Source organism: Natator depressus, chromosome 3, assembly GCF_965152275.1.
Source record: "Natator depressus isolate rNatDep1 chromosome 3, rNatDep2.hap1, whole genome shotgun sequence".
NCBI classification, from domain to species: domain Eukaryota; kingdom Metazoa; phylum Chordata; order Testudines; family Cheloniidae; genus Natator; species Natator depressus.
The window spans coordinates 67,292,972-67,312,656 of NC_134236.1; the positions used below are offsets into that span (position 1 = coordinate 67,292,972).

The 19,685-nt window shown below is 40.7% G+C and overlaps 1 protein-coding gene across 2 annotated transcripts in view; it reads left to right on the plus strand.

The window, feature by feature from the left end:
- Window positions 1–1,369: 1,369 nt before the first annotated feature.
- Window positions 1,370–19,685, plus strand: part of NT5E (5'-nucleotidase ecto) — a 46,677-nt gene continuing 28,361 nt past the window's right edge. For both annotated transcript variants that reach the window (XM_074948063.1, XM_074948065.1), the window contains exons 1-3: window positions 1,370–1,727; window positions 6,043–6,265; window positions 14,706–14,894. In XM_074948063.1, the coding sequence (XP_074804164.1) occupies window positions 1,371–1,727; window positions 6,043–6,265; window positions 14,706–14,894 (769 nt within the window). In that variant the 5' untranslated portion in view covers window position 1,370. The remainder of the gene's footprint in view (window positions 1,728–6,042; window positions 6,266–14,705; window positions 14,895–19,685) is intronic.

Consider the following 19,685-nt stretch of genomic DNA (forward strand, 5'->3'; position numbering starts at 1 on the left):
TCCGCTGTCTCACGAACAGCTCCACTCTGCACAGCTCACCTCGCCATCTCACAAACACTCCGCCAGCCTATCCACGAACAGCACCGCTGCACTCTGGTTCTTCCGGCTCCCCACTACTTGACACAGTGCTCAATGATTTCAGCTTATAGTAGTGGGAGCCTTAGTGCTAGTGCACCATAAGGCCAAAGTAAATTCAGCACAGTACTGTAGCAAGACTCTTAATAAACCCAAAATTAGTTCTGCTATTCCACAGTGGAGAGAGATAGAGGTGCAATTGGTGTTTCGGGCCCTCACAAAGGGGCCCACACCACCAGGTACAAATGCCTCTCTCAATTCACAGAGTTTTGGAACCCATGTCCCTTGCTTAGTGAGTGCTACTTAGTTGATGGTGAGTCCCTCCATCATAACAAAAGGCCAAGTACAGTTCCAAGCACAGTTCCCATAATCAGGGTAGTAACAATTTATTCTTCCCGCCCCAATAACAGAGACACTGGGGATCCCACAACAGCCAAAGTGACCATTTGGGCAGCTATGGCCTCATTGTAGGCGGGGTGGGTGTGCCTATGCAAATGAGATCAGCCCCTGAAGTTCTTTTTCACAACTTGCCACACCGCACCACCAGATGTCAGGGTGGAGCTCATCCTGACTATGCTTACACAGCTATAAATACACAGCACATGAAAGGATGGGATTTGCCTTACCAAGTGCCTCCCATCCTTTCATGTGCTGGGTATTTATACCTGCTACTCTAGAGTTCTAGCCCACGAAAGCTTATGCCCAAATAAATGTGGTAGTCTCTAAGATGCCACAAGGACTCCTCATTGTTTTTGCTGATCCAGACTAACAGGGCTACCCCTCTGAAACCCGTCACCATGTTGAGGAAGTGGGCGGGGATTGCAGGTGTTCTAGGAGGAGCAGCCAACCAGTACAGTTCTTGCAAATAGCCAGTGATCTCCAACCCAAACACTCTGCTGGCCAAGCCGCCCCGGTGGCTGAATCACGTCCTGTTGACAGGACTACATAGTATATTGCCCAGCCCGGCCTCCGGCGGTTGCAGGGCCCGGCACGATTTCCACACAATTCCTCAGTAGCCCGGACTCGCCCCGTTTCGAGGGAGGCAGGAGAAGGAACAGTGTGTGTAACTTTACTACCTCGGAGAAGGCACTCTGGGGACATCCTGTATCTCTCCCCACCCCTGCCCCCACTTCCGCAGCTGCAGGAGCACAAAGGATTATTTTAACCGCCCACACTCAACCCCTGTGGGGAGGGTAGTGGAGCCGTCAACCCCAGCACCTGCCATGGATCTTCCTCGCAGTTACCAGCCCGAGGGGGCCCCGTTTTGAGCCGCAGCAGCCGCGCGCGGGGCAGGCATGGGGAGGCTGCGCGGGACGCTCGGCGCCTGGCTGGGGCTGGCCGCCCTGCTGTGCCTGGCGCACGCCGCCCGGGCCGCCTTCCAGCTCACCATCCTCCACACCAACGACGTCCACGCGCGGGTGGAGCAGACCAGCCGCGACTCCGGCAAGTGCCAGACCCGCTCCGGCGGCGGCCCCCCGGATTGCTACGGCGGGGTGGCGCGGAGATACGCCAAGATCCGGGAGATCCGAGCCACCCACCCCAACGTGCTGCTCCTGGACGCCGGCGACCAGTACCAGGGCACCGTGTGGTTCAGCTACTTCAAGGGGCGGGAAGCGGCCCGCTTCATGAACTTCCTGGGCTACGACGCTATGGTAAGGGGCAGGCGCCTCGCGGGGCGCCACGGGCTCAGGCAAGGGCGGGCGGCTTCAGGGCAACTTGGGGCTACGGGAGCGGAGGTGTGCATGATCGGGGGGCTGCCGGGCTGGGGGGCGGCCGGAGAGGGAGGATGCAGGGGGCTGGTGCCAAGGAAGGGCGCGGGGGGGGGGAGGGGTAGCTGCAGGGAAATAGGCCCCATGTGTTTTGAAATTGACCCTCTAAAGCTCGCGGCGCCGCAGCGCTTCGCCCGGTGCGCGGGTTGCTGGGCAGTGGCTGGTGCTCAGTAGGAACCACCGGGGCCCCTGGGAGACGGGAGCAGGCAGAGCTCCCAGCTGAACCCTCGGGTTGGCCTGGTGAAGGGTGTTGTGATCCTGTGGCAAAAGGCGAGGCAATATTTGCCTTGATCTGAAAGCCTGGTCACTTGAATGTTGGCGAGACAAGGTAGGGGAGGTACGACAGTAGAACCTCAGAGTTAGGAACACCTGCGGAAGGGAGGTTGTTCCTCACTCTGAAATGTTCCTAACTCTGAACAAAACACTATGGTTCGTCTTTCAAAAGTTTACAGGTGACCTTTGACTTAATATAGCTTTGAAACTTCACTATGCAGAAGAAAAATGCTGCTTTTAAGCATCTTAATTTAAATGAAACAAGCATAGAAAGTTTCCTTATCTGGTCAAATCTTTTTTTAAACTTTCCCTTTATTTTTAGTAGTGTACATTTAACACGATAGTGTGCTGTATTTGCATTTTAATTTTGTATTAATTAAATTATCTTAAATGTGCTGGATACATGAGAAAAAATGTTTTTAAAAACATGTTTTGCATTTAAAACTAACTGATATATTAAATAAAGGAAGTATTAGCTATAGGTAGTGATTTGTTTCTGGTTACCTTGTCTTTCAAGATTGTAGAACTTGTAACTCTCATTCTCAGGTCTGGTCTACACTGGTGGGGGTGGGTCGATCTAAGTTACACAACTTCAGCGAAGTGAATAACGTAGCTGAAGTCGATGTACTTAGATCTACTCACTGTGGTGATCGACTGCTGATGCTCCCCCGTCGACTCTGCCTTTGCCTCTTGTTCTGGTGGAGTACCGGAGTTGATGGGAGAGCACTTGGTGGTCAATTTATCGCATCTAGACTAGACGCGATAAATTGACCCCCGCTGGATAGATCGCTGCCTGTCAATCCAGCGGGTAACGTAGATAAGCCCTCATCACACCTCATTTTTATTCATAGATTGGAAGAGGAAAACAAGCTTTCCTGCATTTTGAACTCCTAATCCATTTTGTAACTTTGCATGAACTAGTCATTGAACTGAATCAACTGCAATGAAGAAAATATATTCTCTGCAACTGCCAAAGAGGCTACTGCAGTCAAATGCTGCTTTAGCACTGCAACACATTCTGATTCCAGGTGCTTAGCCTATGACTTCCAGCAGTTCAGTGGTTTGACTTGCTCTACAACTTCGGCAGCAAACATGTACTGCTTAATATTATTTTGTGTTTAATTGATTGTAATAGGGTATAGTAAGTTTAGGCCTTAATGTAAGTTGTTGTGACAAGGCAATTTCTTACAATATCCTGATATTGTAAGGCCTGGATGATCAAAGATCTATATTAAACAATGTGCAAGAAAAGAGTGGACTTTTGGGACAATATATGTAAAGTACCTGAGGAGAGGTTAATGCAAATTTCCCATCTCTGGTTTTGCAAAAACCCAGCCTCTGGAAGCTGCGCCCTGAGCAGAGGCCTTTGTCTGGTGATCACCTGGTAAGATCAAAGTCCCAAGCTGTATCAAGGGAAGGCTGACCTATTCATGTTTGTTCTGTTTCTGAATCTGAGATAGCTATGAACTTGTAACCATGCAGAAAAACCCAGTTGTGTGTTTTAAAGGACTGACTCCTATGAGAACCCAAGTTTGGAGTTGGGCCAGGGTAATTGCTGATAAGCTTTTTAGCATGTGTGAGGTTTTTATGTTTTCGCTGTAATGCTTTTACCTTAAGAATAAATGTGCTTGCTTAGAGTGGTGTTGTAACTGCTGTCAATTAAAGCTGTGCATAGCCTTCAAAAAGACAACCAAGTGCAGGTGCTGACCTGTTTAGGCAGTTTGTCTTGCTGAGAATATTACAGTTTAGGCAGGCAATTGTGCAGCCTGGAAAATCTCTGGTCAGGAGGGGGAGAGAGAGAGAGAGGTTTCTGCCCAAGAGAAGTAATGGATGAGGAGCCGGGAGCCTAGAGTGGGTGCCCTTGATGGACCATGAAGGGGGAATGCGGGTGCAGTTGCCCTGGAATGTGACGGTCAGAATTTCCCCTTTAAATGGGTTTATTTAAAAAAAGAAAAATGTATTTAATTTCTTTTTTAAAAATCTGATTTTAAATAAAAAAATCTGATATTTATTTATTTTATTTATTTACACCTATCCTGGTACTCGCCAATATAGATATGTTCCTTGTTTCTTTTTGAAAAGCAGGATGATGCAATGAGAATGTGAAGTGATTTTAGTTCCTTTTTGCATAAGACTGATCTGTCTCAGCAACAAAAGCTTGCCATAAATTTGTAGTATCCTGGCACAGCTTTCTTCAGGATACAGAAGGACTCTTCAACTCAGTAGAGGATATACATACTGTATTCGCTGATCATTGGTACCCACTTCCCAGGTTAACACTGAGGGTGAAATCATGGCCTCATTGAAGTCAATGACATTATTTCAGCTTGGTTTTGGTGCAGTTTTCCGTTTCACAGATGGCAAGAGTTTAGGGATATCATTTAATTCTTGTAAGAATAGGTGATATAATATAAATAAGTGATAACATACAAATATGCTGCTGGCTACTGTCACCGTTCAGGGCAACTGCATCTGGATTCCCCCTTGATAATCCTGCAAGGGCACCCACTCTTAGGCTGTCGATTCCCAGCCGTCACCTCTCTTGGACATAGACCTATGTATCTCTGCCTCCTGTCCTGACGGGGGGCTTTTCCTGGCTGCATAGTTCCCTGCCTACCCTGTGAGTGCCCGAGAAAGTCAAACTGCCTCAACAGCCCTGCTTTGCTTTCTCCTCAGAGGCATAACTGGCCTCCTCTGTAAGTTATCACACAGCCCTTTCTAAGCAAGCACGTTTATTCTTATGCTGAAAGCATTGCAGAGAAAACATACTAAAACAATAACTGAGCCTAACACACGTTAATAAGCTTCCCAGAAATCACCCCAGCTCCAAGAAGGGGTCTGGCAGGTGATCAGTCTTTAAACCCCACCGGGGGGGTTTCTGTCTTCATCTTACATTCAGAGCAAGAACTGCCATGAATCAGTGAGTCACTCCTTTATGGGCCTCTGATCTTGTACTCATGTAACAGGTGACCAGCAGACAAAAGTCCCCTCCTCAGGGTGAAGCTTCAAAAGGCTGAGTTCTTGCATAACAGGGGAAGGGACATTTGCTTACACCTCCCGTTAGATATTTCCTGGGAAACCCAATTAACTTTAAAAGTTCATTTTTGTCTGGGACATTTGTTCTTTGAAGCTCATAACACTTCCTGGAGAGATATTAGGCATGTTTTTTCCCTTCCCCCACTGCACCAGAGTTGCTGCATACAATCCTACAATAACACGTTTGCATTTTTAATACAATGAACTCCTAAAACACTTAAGTTAAATCCTATTGAATTAAGTTTCTTTGGATAAGGTTTGCCAAGGATATTGCAGAAAATTTCCATATCTGCCACAAATACAATAGTGTGTTTTCATGTTAGCTATTAATAATAATAATTATTATTATTAGCTATTATATGTTAGAATAAAATGAAAGTTTACCAAAATGTGGCTGTCAGTATGGTAAACAACCATAGTAGTTTGTTTACTGAAAATGTCAGCCTGGTTGTTTTAACTGCTAATTTCTTACATATGAACAAGATTAGCAGTTAACAAAACCAGGTTGCTCACCTTCTAGTCCAATAATATGCATCAGCGCACACTCTTGTGTCATGTTTTATACTAGTTTTAAATTTGACGTTCACACCTCCACACACAGCACTGAATAGCTGCAGGTTTGGTGCATCTCCTTGGTACCAGAAGCTAGCATCAGAGCTGGAATAGGTGTAAGGGAGATTCGGAGGCAGAAGAAAAAGTATTAAAAATGAATATAATATGATTGTGTTAGTGCAAAACAATAGAATATTGTTTGGAAAATGGTAGGAATGTGCTTTTCTAGAATAAAACTTTGTACTATCAGAAATGCCCAGTATGTAATTTCTGAGAGAGCACTTATAGTGATTATTTGGGGGTAGTGTCTAATAATTTTCCTTTTTGTTTTTTGTAGGCTTTGGGGAACCATGAGTTTGATAATGGTCTGGATGGATTATTGGATCCACTACTTAAAAATGTTAATTTTTCAATTCTGAGTGCAAACATTCAGGCAAGCAAATCAGTAGCATCCAGGATCACTGGATATTTTCAGCCTTATAAAATACTACAGGTTGGTTCAGAAAAAATCGGAGTTGTTGGCTATACCACTAAGGAAACATCTTTCCTTTCAAATCCAGGTATGCTTTTCTTTAGTATAGCAGGAACAAACCATATACATTTAAACGGGGGAGGATCTATTAATGGAAATTCTCTATGTCCTAAGAAGGAGGAGAGGATGGAAGATGATAAAATACAGGTAGGATCTGATGAGAGACAGTCAAATGAAAAAAGTCTCATTCAATTACATCATGTAATGGGAGACAGCTAAAAAGTGACAAGTTTTTAAAGTGCTTATATACCAATGATAGAAGTCTAAATAATAAAATGGGTGAACTACAGTGCCTCATATTAAATGGGGATATTGATATAGGCATCACAGAAACTTGGTGGAATGAGGATAATCAATGGGACACAGTAATACCAGGGTACAAAATAGAACAGGTCATGCTGGTGGGGGAGTGACACTATATGTGAGAGAAAGCATAGAATCAAATGAAGTAAAAATCTGAAATGAACCAAACTATACCATAGAATCTCTATGGATAGTAATTCCATGCTTGAATAATAAGAATACAGCAGTAGGGATATATTACCGACCACCTGACCAGGATGGTGATAGTGACTGTAAAATGTTCAGGGAGATTAGAGAGGCTTTTAAAATAAAAAAATAATAATAATGGGGGATTTCAACTATCCCCACATTGACTGGGTACATGTCACCTCAGGACGGGATGCAGAGATTAAGTTTCTTGACACCTTAAATGACTGCTTCTTGGAGCAGCTAGTTCTGGAACCCACAAGAGGCGAGGCAATTGTTGATTTAGTCCTAAGTGGAGTACAGGGTCCGGTCCAAGATTTGAATATAGCTGGACAGCTTGGCAATAGTGACCATAATATAATTAAATTTAACATCCCTGTGGTGGGAAAAACACCACAGCAGCCCAACACTGTAGCATTTAGTTTCAGAAAGGGGAACTACACAAAAATGAGGAGGTTAATTAAACAGAAATTGAAAGATAAAGCACCAAAAGTAAAATCCTTTCAAGCTGCATGGAAACTTTTTAAAGACACCATAGTAGAGGCTCAACTTCAATGTATACCCCAAATTGAAAAACCTAGTAAGAGAACCAATAAAAGAGCCACAGTGGCTAAACAGCAAAGTAAAAGAGGCAGTGAGAGGCAAAAAGGCACCCTTTAAAAAGTGGAAGTTAAATCCTGCTGGGGAAAATAGGGAGCATAAACACTGGCAAATGAAGTGTAAAAATATAATTAGGAAGGCCAAAAAAGAATTTGAAGAACAGCTAGCCAAAGACTCAAAAAGTAATAGCAATTTTTTTAAAGTAAATCAGAAGCAGGAAGCCTGCGAAACAACCAGTGGGACCAGTGGATGATTGAGATGTTAAAGGAGCACTCAAGGATGATAAGGCCATTGCAAAGAAACTAAATGAATTCTTTGCATTGGTCTTCACAGCTGAGGATGTGCGGGAGATTTCCAAGCCTGAGCTGTTCTTTTTAGGTGACAAATCTGAGAAACTGTCCCAGATTGAAGTGTCATTAGAGGAGGTTTTGGAACTAATTGATAAATTAAGCAGTAATAAGTCACCAGGACCAGATGGTATTCACCCAAGAGTTCTGAAGGAACTCAAATGTGAAATTGAAGGACTACTAACTAGTCTGTAACTATCATTTAAATCAACTTCTGTACCAAATGGAGGATAGCTAATGTGACGCCAATTTTTTAAAAGGGCTCCAGAGGTGACCCCGGCAATTACAGTCCGGTAAGCCTGACTTCAGTAGTGGGAAAACTAGTTGAAACTATGGAAAGAACAAAATTGTCAGACACATAGATGAACATAATTTGTTGGGGAATAGTCAACATGGTTTTTGTAATGGGAAATCATGCCCCACCAATCTACTGGAATTCTTTGAGAGGGTCAACAAGCATGTGGACAAAGGAGATCCAGTGGATATAGTGTATTTAGATTTTCAGAAAGCCTTTGACAAGGTCCCTTACCAAAGGCTGTTAAGGGATACGAGGGAAGGTTCTGTCATGGATTGGTAACTGGTTAAAAGATTAGGAATAAATGGTCAATAAATGGTCTCCATTTCAGAATGGAGAGAGGTAAATAGTGGTGTCCCCCCAGGGATCTGTACTGGGCCCAGTCCTGTTTAACGTATTCATAAATGAGCTGGAAAAAGGGGTGAACAGTGAGGTGGCAAAATTTGCAGATGATACAAAACTACTCAAGATAGTTAAGTCCCATGCAGACTGTGAAGAACTACAAAAGGATCTGTCAAAACTAAGTGACTGGGCAACAAAATGGCTGATGAAATTCAGTGTTGATAAATGCAAAGTAATGCACATTGGAAAACATAAGCCCTACTATACATATAAAATGATGGGGTCTAAATTAGCTGTTCCCACTCAAGAAAGTGATCTTGGAGTTATTGTGGATAGTTCTCTGAAAACATCCACTCAATATGCAGAGGCAGTCAAAAAATTGAACAGAATTTTGGGAATCATTAAGAAAGGGATAGATAATAAGACAGAAAATATCATATTGCCTCTATCATATCATAAATCCATGGTATGCCCACATCTTGAATACTGCATGCAGATGTGGTCCCCCCATCTCAAAAAAGATGTATTGGACTTGGAAAAGATTCAGAAAAGGGCAAAAAAAAAATTTAGTGGTATGGAACGGCTGCCATTTGAGGAAAGATTAATAAGACTGGGACTTTTCAGTTTGGAAAAAAGACAACTAAGCGGGGATATGATAGAGATCTCTAAAATTATGACTGGTGTGGAGAAAGTAAATAAGGAAGAGTTATTTACTCCTTCTCATAACACAAGAACTAGGGGCCACCAAATGAAATTAATAGGCAGCAGGTTTAAAACAAACAAAAGGAAGTATTTCTTCACACAGTGCACAGTCAACCTGTGGAACTCCTTGCCAGAGGATGTTGTGAAGGCCAAGACCATAACAGGGTTCAAAAAAACTCGATAAATTAATGGAGGATAGGTCCATCAATGGCTATTAGCCAGTGTCATAAATATAAAGGGAAGGGTAACCACCTTTCTGTATACAGTGCTATAAAATCCCTCCTAGCCAGAAGCAAAAGCCTTTCACCTGTAAAGGGTAAAGAAGCTAAGGTAACCTCGCTGGCACCTGACCCAAAATGACCAATGAGGGAACAAGAAACTTTCAAATATCGAGGGGGGGGACAAAGGGTTTGTCTGTCTGTGTGATGCTTTTGCCGGGAACAGATCAGGAATGCAGCCTTACAACTCCTGTAAAGTTAGTAAGTAATCTAGCTAGAACATGCGTTAGATTTTCTTTTGTTTAATGGCTGATAAAATAAGCTGTCTCTTTTTGTAACTTAAGGTTTTGCCTAGAGGGATTCTCTGTGTTTTGAATCTGATTACCCTATAAGGTATTTACCATCCTGATTTTACCGGGGTGATTCTTTTACCTTTTCTTTAATTAAAATTCTTCTTTTAAGACCCTGATTGATTTTTCATTGTTCTTAAGATCCAAGGGTTTGGGTCTGTGTTCACCTGTACAAATTGGTGAGGCTTCTTATCAAGCTTTCCCCAGGAAAGGGGGTGTAGGGCTTGGGGGGATATTTTGGGGGAAGACGTCTCCAAGTGGCTCTTTACCTGTTCTCTGTTTAAAACGCTTGGTGATGGCAGCATACGGTTCAAGGACAAGGCAAAGTTTGTACCTTGGGGAAGTTTTTAACCTAAGCTGGTAAGAATAAGCTTAGGGGGTCTTTCATGCAGGTCCCCACATGTGTACCCTAGAGTTCAGAGTGGGGAAGGAATCTTGACAGCCAGGATGGAGAGGAATGGTGTCCCTAGCCTCTGTTTGCCAGAAGCTGGGAATGGGCGACAGGGCATGGATCACTTGATGATTACCTGTTCTGTTCGTTCCCTCTTGGGCACCTGGCATTGGCCACTGTCGGAAGACAGGATGCTGGGCTAGATGGACCTTTGATCTGACACAGTATGGCCGTTCTTAAACAGTCAAATGCTAAAATTTTAACTATATATCGTTTCTTAGTATGAATTAATGAATATTGATGAAGGGTTTTAGTTGCCTGTAGAACTTTTGTATTATTCAGCTCCCTGGCCAGTTGACTGGTTTTAACTGCTAGATGTTCGAGTTATATGAAAAGATGTGTTCCATACACAGATCCATTTAGAACACACGAAGCACTGCTCTAAAGGGGTGTTAAGTTTACAATGGTTAAAAAAAAAAGTTTATATATTTTTCTCCTTATTGGCCACATACGAGAGCCTAAAGACATGAATATATCTTGTATAATTAAGGAAAATGTGTTTTTTACAGATTTTATTAAAATTTGACAATTTTGAATTCTGAGGAACATAATTCAGCCTTCAGGTAGACACACATGCCCAAATCCCACTAAAGTCAGTGGGAATTGAATATGTGTATCTGAAGGAAGAATTTGTTCCCCGCTGTTTTTCGGCATCTCAAGTATATACCAGAAATTAGACTACAGAAGGAATCACAATTATTTTCTGTCAGTGATTGATAGCAGAAGTGATGAAGCATAGACTCATCCTCTTCTGACAAAGAAGTTGTTCCAGTGATCAAGATTTATTTAATTAGTGTAAAGCAATGAGATAAAAACAGACTACTTCTGATTTTAAGAACAGATAATTGTATTTTAGAATAATAAAAACACCATTTTCACATTAGAGTTTCTCACCTCGCCCTTTTAATCAGATGTAGGACATCATTATAGGTGCAAAAGAGCCACTTCCACGCCTAATAAAAGGACCTTGCATTCCCCTCTGGTTTTAAACTAGACACACAATGGAATTAAAATGTATTGAACATAGCATTTTTAAAAAAAAATCACTCTTCAATACAAGGAAGATATTACTACTTTTCTGTCTATTACTTACTGAAATAACATCATAACTGTAAAAATGAAGGTGTAAATTAGCCCAGAATAGGGAAGGTATGATAATATTTAAACCAAGTATTCAAATGTACAACTGACATAAAAGTCTAAAGTCCAATGCAAATGGTTAAACACATCCACAGAGGAGACCTCTCTATGGTCAACAGAAACTTTTAATTTGCCTTCTGACACAAGAGGCTGAGTTATTTGAGTCCATCCTTTTCCTCTAAGGAATAACAAGGAAAATGTATTCTTCCTTTGCCTGTGCAAAATGAGAAGCTTATAGTGCTGAGGGTATGAAGAGAGTTCTTAACATAACATAACTGATATGTTCTAAATGTTTACCTATGAGTGTTGACCCAACCAGAGAGGTTGGCAGTCTCAGCCCCTAGCATTTCTGCTTGCACAATATCCCTGCTTGTATAATATCCATGAAGCAATGGGGGAAAGCACCTGGGTCAGAGCCTATATATCCTCTGAGCACCGGTTTCTCATCCAGGCAATCCAGAAAGTTGGCTAAATTGGACATGCTAGGAATTAAAATAAGTTATTGAGAAACAGTGTCATAATTTATCTATTTTGAGAGTTTATTTTGAGAGTTTGAGAGGACTTTCAAATTAGCCTTTTTGTAGCTGGGAAAGATATTAGAGCAGAAGTTTGATGGTGGTGAATTACAACTGCTGCTAAGTAAAAGGACATATTTTAATAAATTTGTAGCAAAAACTAAAGATGGTTATAATTGTACTGAAAGGCCCAATAAGGAGCCAAAAGAGGAGGAGGAGTAGTAGTAAGACAGAAGGCTTACTACTTTCTTAGGCAAAGCTAAAGCAGTGACAGACTAAGTACATACTGACAGGTTTCAGAGTAACTGCCGTGTTAGTCTGTATTCGCAAAAAGAAAAGGAGTACTTGTGGCACCTTAGAGACTAACCAATTTATTTGAGCATAAGCTTTCGTGAGCTACAGCTCACTTCATCGAAAGCTTATGCTCAAATAAATTGGTTAGTCTCTAAGGTGCCACAAGTACTCCTTTTCTTTTTGTAAGTACATACTGTGGTATAACTGAGGAATCCAAAAGCAGTTGGCATTAATAGGGAGTTTTCTAGGGGCCACTGTTTGTAGCAAACACAATTTTTGTAACTCCTTCCTTTTTTACTTGTACACCTCTTTAGTGTATGAAGCCTTCAGTAGCTTTCAAAAGGTGATTCAGTTTCTACATACTGTGGTTTGTCACAAATGGCTTAGCAATCTGCAGTGCTGATAAACTCCTGGCTGAAATTGTGGGTTGGTGAGTTAACCATTAATCTAGTTGTCTTTCATCACTACTGCTTCCATAGTCACCTTCACAGTCTATTCATAACTATCACCATATTATAATCATAAATCTTTTGAAACATTGGGACCTCCATCCCAATGTTCCCATAGCGCTCGCTTTCTCTCTCTCCCTCAGTAAGGATTGCTAATAAATATCTGGAAACAGTGGGTGAAGGCTACTTTAATAATTCATAGCACAAATGATGAAGTTATTAACTGGTAACTTTTTTTAAAGATGTCCTATGCACTACTAAATCCACCTGCCAGATTTGAGTCACCCTACTAGGTTTTTTCCTACAACAGTTGCCCAAGTAGTGGTAAATAAGCAAGACAGTATTTATTTATTCGTTGTATTGTAAGATCTGTAGAATAGGGACCATGTCTCTTTATTTGTACTGTGAGGTGCTTAGCACGCATTTTGTGCTGCAAATAGTAAATCACATTTTTGCGCATAACTTTTTATTTCAGTATCTTGATAACTTCTCCTGTCTGTAGAATAGTAGAAATATTCAATGGAGAACATTTGTCAACTATTTTATCCTTGGACACGTGCCTAATACTTTTGGCACCCAGCCCATTATCTTTTCTTCTTGTTAAAAAATAGTGCTGTTTAGTTGCCTTTTCTATATTTTCTTTCTAAAGATTAAAGAAATTAGAAAACTTATTTCCTGTTAGTTTAACACACTGAAAAAGAAATGATGGAATTGCTGAGCCACAAAGAAAAAGATGAATAACTGTTGTATAAAAAACTTTTTTTAACTAAATTTAAACTTTTGAGAAGTGGGTGACCAAGTACTAAGCAATGAGTTGTGTGTTTTATTTTGAATCCTGGGCTACACTTGGGCAACAACAGAACTGTTGCAATTTGAAAACTTACGTAGTCCCATAATACGACTTTGTCAATGTTCCTCTGTTGCGGTAACTCTTTATTTCTTGAAACATTTAGCATTGGACTCTGGACTAGTTCTCACTCTCCCCTTTGCTATGCAATAGGCCAGATCTGTTGATCGCTGGGGTATGCTGCAAGGCTCCTGTATTCTCCCAAGATGCCTGGGAATGGAGGTGAATTGTGAGGGATGGGAAGTAGAATTAGTGTGGTTTATTTTCTAGTTGGTCATTTTTGGCCGGAGCGTTTAAGGGGAATTTGTTGATCAGTAACTTAGAAGAACTTATTTTAAAACTTTGTCAAAGGAACCTAGCACCTGGGATAGCTGCTCTTTTATCCTTTTTGTAGAAATCAAAAGTGTGATCGAGATACAGCAAATACAGGAGAGAGAGAGAGTGTACATGTTTGTATTGTAAATGAAATTATTCTGAAATGATAAAATAGAAACATTTCAGAGAAACCATAAGATTTCTCAACACTGTGAGCTGGGTAAACATTACCCTTTTTAATCTCTATCTTTGGGTTCTCCCTTCAGCGAAGTAATTCCACTTCAGTCTTTGCTATTGCTATGTACCACTGACCGTCAGAAATCCTATGGTTCATCTCATTCAATTAGATAATTTGCATATGGAAGGCAAGTAGGATTTGGCCCTGAGCCTGCAGATTTAGTGCAGCAGGACTCTGAGGGAACTGCTGTGGAAATAGAGAGGAGACAAACAAAATAAGCCAGGATGAGAGGAGATTTTTGTGGGAGAAGAATTAACGTGGGAGAAGAAGAAGAAAGAGCCTAAGGAAAAATCAGTAGGAAGTAATATTGCAGAAGAATGTTATATTTACACCCAAATGATGCATATGAGACAAACCTGAATGTAACTCTTTTTTCGTTCTAATGGCAGTCAAAAACCATTGGAACTTTGCTCTGTTGGCTGGTATCACCAGCATCTTTTCATGGAATTACAGCTTTGTTATATATAGTTGAGTGTATATAATTCAATTCATAAATGTTGGTAGACTGAGCACAAATGTTCATGTTGCTTATACAATACTTGAAAACACTGGCCAGATTAAAAGTCTGAACTAACTCCCAAAAAAGCTAATTTAAAGACTCTCATTTGCTTCATTCTGTAAAGGAATGTGGGACCTTAGGGCCACTAAAATTCAGAGATCATTTAAACCTTTCACCCTAGAATCCCGTGTTTGATGGCAAAAATGGGCATTTAAATAATGAGAGAGGCCAGAGCTCCCAACAGTTTGTGGGACTCTGGCCATAGTCCATCAGCTGTTTCAATAATCTGATCTTGTGAAAACACAAGTATTTTTAGATACCTCATAAATATTAATAATCTCCTTTCTCTCTCTCTTTTTTTTTTTTTTTTTTTAAAGGAACGGATATATACTTTGAAGATGAAATTGAAGCATTGCAGCCACATGTGGATAAACTTACCATGCTGGGAGTTAACAAAATTATTGCACTAGGACACTCTGGCTTCACTGTAGATCAAATGATTGCTCAAAAAGTGAGAGGAGTGGATGTTGTAATTGGAGGACATACAAACACGTTTCTTTATACAGGTATTACAGCTCTCAGTAAAATGTTGCTTTTAACCAAAACTGATCATTAATTGAAAGAAAATTCTCACTGAACTGAGATGACTTTGTAAAAATGTTATTTACTTGTAACTAAGCACTGTGGCCAGTTCCTCAACTGCCATTTCAGTGGAGCTACCTTGATTGAGAGCAGCTGAGGATCTGGCACCCTGTATGATTAAAACCAATCAACTATATGTAGTACATATCACAGTGAGATGTAGTTCTTTTGCAGTCCTTACCGTAAGCAAGACAAATGAGACTGAGACTATGACACGAGTCCATTCCCAGTTTTTACATCCTCTGTGAGTAAGAAGTGTCCTAACTCTTTGAACTTATTCAGGATGACCTGTGCAACACAGACCCACTCCAACACAAACAGTAATGCTACTAAATTATTGCGCAGCTTGTTTAATAGTAGTCCTACATGACAGTCTCATAAGAGAGATTACATTTCCCTAGTTATGTGAAATTACCATAAAGTGAGTGTATAACTGGTTGAAAGATCGTACTCAAAGAGCAATTATCAGTGGTTCACTGTCCAGCTGTGTGGACATATCTAGTGGAGTCCTGCAGTGGTCAGTTCTGGGTCTGGTACTTTTAACATTTTCAGTAATTACTTGGATACTGGACTGGAAAGTATGCTTATAAAATTTGAGATGATACCGAGCTGGGAGGAATAGGATTAGAATTCAAAATGACCTTGACAAATTGGAAAATTGGTCTGAAATCAACAAGATGGAATTCAGTGAGGACAAATGCAAAGTACTAGATAATACTTAGTCCTGCAGATAATACTTAGGCTGCAGCTGTGTGCTAATTGGACCGCGGGTTGAGAACCGCTGGCCTAGGTATACTTGGTCCTAACTCCCTGGGGGGGGGGGGGGGTTGGATGACTTCTCAAGGTCCCTTCTAGCCCTACATATCTGTGATTCTAACATGTTTTACAAGTTTACTGAATAAGGGAGTAAATAAATAAAATATTTTAATTTACCTTGTCTATGATACATGCATTAAAGGAATCAGTGAAACAAATTAATCAATATAAAACAAGTCATATTACTTGATTATTTTTCAAAATATCCTGAAGTTGATTGTTACCCTGTAGAACCTATTTCTGTATGTATAGGTTTTTAAAACATATGTAGTTTGTAATATTTGGTGGCCTAGTGATGGTATTATTTAGTCCATGAGGGAAAACATTTATTTTAAAAAAGAATCCCACTAATATTGGGTTTTAAGAGGAAGAAAATAAAATCTTAAACATTTCAGAAAAAAACACTTAGAAGTGGTTTGAGACATGGATCTGTGTAAGGACAGATCCTGAATATATACCCAAAGTGACAGAAGAGTAGAAAATTTTTATGTTGTTGCCTACCCAGCTACTGCCAAGCATTGTGCTAGCATGAACGTTTGTCACACTGTGACAGAAAATGAGAAGTGCACAGACTGTTTTCCTATGCCTAAAAAAATTCCATTTTGAACATTGGCCCAGATTGTAGCTCTTATTTACAAAGTTCCAAATATTCTATAGAAATTATACATGTGTGCAAACTGTGTGTGAGGAAAATGCATGGTGCTGTGGCATGCCGCAAAGACTTCTCAGTGTGAGTTTGGGATGGGCACAGTTAGTGAATGGTGACTCCACAAATAAGTTATGCAAGATCATCCCAAATGAGTACCAGTAGAACCTTTATCTCTCACTGTCACATTCTGTATATGCCTTAGGGAATTTTTTTTTTAAATGCTACTAGGATTTTTTTCCCCTTCATTTGTCTGCTTGCTAAGATAGGTGACTAAGTTACCATGAGGCCAAATGTAGAGAGCCTCAGAAAAAGTTAAAAAAAAAGAAAATCCACCTAAAATTTATTTTAAATTACCTTTTTAGGTAACAACGTCAGTTTTAAAATCATAACATTATAGGACCTTTCAGGACTAGAAACAAGTGCATAGTTCCATTTGAAATGGAGAAATCACCCTTTGCAATATAATCTAAACTTCCATTTCTAGTCTTGCAAGGCCATGCGATTTCAGACTTTTAAAGGGAATGATATTTTTATGCATAAAAAAGTATGTAGTAGATTACAGATAAAGATGGATCCCCATCAAACAAATAGTGCAAAACTGTAGGTAATATACTTATCCCTGCGTTTTGAAGGATGGTGTATATAAAAACTCTGTGCACCTATCCTGGAGAAAGGATCCTCATCATCAGCAGGTTACATGGGTTAGGAGCAAGCCAGATGGCAGAGGTAAGGATGATAGATGTTTGGCCATACACTGCAGTGCTACTTGGTGTGTGTGAAAAGACTTGGGCAGTATAGATTAGCTGTCAGTACCACTTAGTGAACCTGTGTCACTTCAGAGTACTGTATGAAGCTTCTCTGTTGTTTCATTGTTGTCTGAGCACAATGCTAGGAGCCAGAACTTTCTGAGTTCTTATCCCACCTCTGTCTGTGTGTAACTTTGGGCAAGTCACAGACTCTGTGTTGCCCACTCTGAGTACTTCTACTTCGCTCCCTAAGCTGGTCACTTTTTTTTTTTTTTTCTAATTTAAAACAAAAAAGAAATTTCAATGAAAAATCCTAGAGGAAAAAATTGACAAAATATTTGAAGTTCTTTTCTTATCTTTCAGCCAACTATAGAGCTGGTCAGAATGTTTTGAATTTTAATTATTTCAGAAATACAGGAAAAACACAGGTGAGAGGAAGCTAGTGATTCCCCCCCGCCTCACCCCAAACACACCCCCACTTTAGAGGAGGGCCTCATTCTGTAGTGTGCTAATTGCCTTTAACTTCTGTTTGAAGACAACAGGATGTGAGGATGCACAGGAGGCACTCAGGAGCTTTTAGTATAAGGCATGGGTATTTTGAGGATTAATTAATGTCTGCAAAGCAATTTGGAGGTGGAGATACATTACATATACAATGACGTCCTTTTATTATTAATACAATGTCATAGCAAGTCTATCAACTCCTCTTTGAGCTGAAAAGCAGTAACCAGTGGAGGGATTCAAAGTCAAGCTTCTTGACCTCAGCTGTTAAAACCCCTCACCACTCTGCCCCTGCTTACTCACCTGATCTTGTCTCTTGTTGGTTCACTTCCCCACTCTGGCTAACCCCACTGCCCCTGAATTAATCTGTAAGACCACTATACTCTTTCTTCATATCCCTCTAGCTTGTCTTGCAATATTGGCTCGGTTGTGGGAGAGTCTAAAATACTTGCTGTTACTCTTTTAATAATTTGTAGGTGGGAAAAAAATTCCCAGAATTTTTTGCCGCTCCCCCATCAACTTCACCTACACTTCCCACTCCAGTGGAGTACTAGAGTCAATGGGAGAGTGCTCAGTGGTTGATTTATCGCGTCTTCACTAGATGCAATAAATCGACCCCTGCTGGATTGATTGCTCCAGAGGTAAGCGTAGACATGCCCTTATTTACTAACCCTTTTTCTAAGGGCAAGTCTATACTACTAAATTAAGTCGACCTAAGTTACATTGAATTACAGCCACCACAGTAATTAAACTGCTTTTGCATGTCCACACTGCGCTTCTTTTGTCTGGTGTGGGTCCTCACTAGGAGTGCTTGTACCAATTTAACTGGTAGTGTGGGTCATTGTGGGACAGTTTCTCAGAGGCAGCAACAGTCAACATAAGCAATGTAATGTCTACACTGACACTTCGTTGACCTAACTACATTGACTTAAGTGCAACGTCACTCGTGGAGGTGGAGTTAAGTTGGTGTAGTGGGCGAGTTACATTAATGAGAGCTGCATTTTAGCATAGATACTTGCTGAATAAGGTCAATGTAAGCTGTCTTATGTTGACATAACTCTGTAGTATAGACAAGGGCTAAGGAAGTGGTTGTCCTTTGGCATGCATTTTTTTTTACCAAGAATGTTGAACTCCTGTCAGCAGCCTATAAAGTTTCCACAAAATTGTCACAGAGTGTGACTTGACATTGCTCTTCCTTCTTGCTCCCTTTCCCTCTCTCTCCCTATTCCTTCAGATTCTGATTTCTTTTCCCTGTCCCAGTGTTCTAGGGACTCTTTTTTGGCAATTTCCCCTCATCTTAGTGTTATATATACATTCTCTCTCTCTCTCACCTCTTTTCAATCTATTGAAAATAAGCACAACCCACATTTATTATTAATAAAAATAGCATATGAATAAAAGTGACAGTGCCTTGTTTTAAAGCAATCAAAAATAGCTGTAAGTCTCTGCCAAATTTAAGGTAGCCAGAAGAGACATGTTTAAAAAAAAAAAAAGGAAATGTTCTATGAGTTACAGGAAAAAACGGCCCACATACCCAGACATCACTGTGTAACTTGGGACCTACTTAACAGTGTGTGTAGAAAGATGGTAACACACTGTCCTATTCCTTCTCACCACACTGCTGTTCCATTTCCCTCTCTCTTCCCCTGCAGTTTCTTCTCCATCAGCCTCTGCCTCCTTTTATTATTCTAGTTGTTTAGAAAGAATCACACCCTAGAGTTCTGAATTAAGAGATAGGAATCCTTGTAAGCAACACATGAATAACTTTAAACACAGAAACTACTTTCATCCTCTACTTCATTGGTCTTGTTCACACATGAAGGCAAGAAATCCCCCTGACTTGGATATGAAATAATGCTTGTGCGCTTCCAGGATATCTAGGTGGGTTCTAATTCGGAAAGACCTCACTTTTTCTGTAAACATGGAAGAAGTGGATAGCCTAAAATGACCTCTGAGAGCTGTCTACACCAAATCTGGGCAAATGCATTCATCTGTTCGGACAA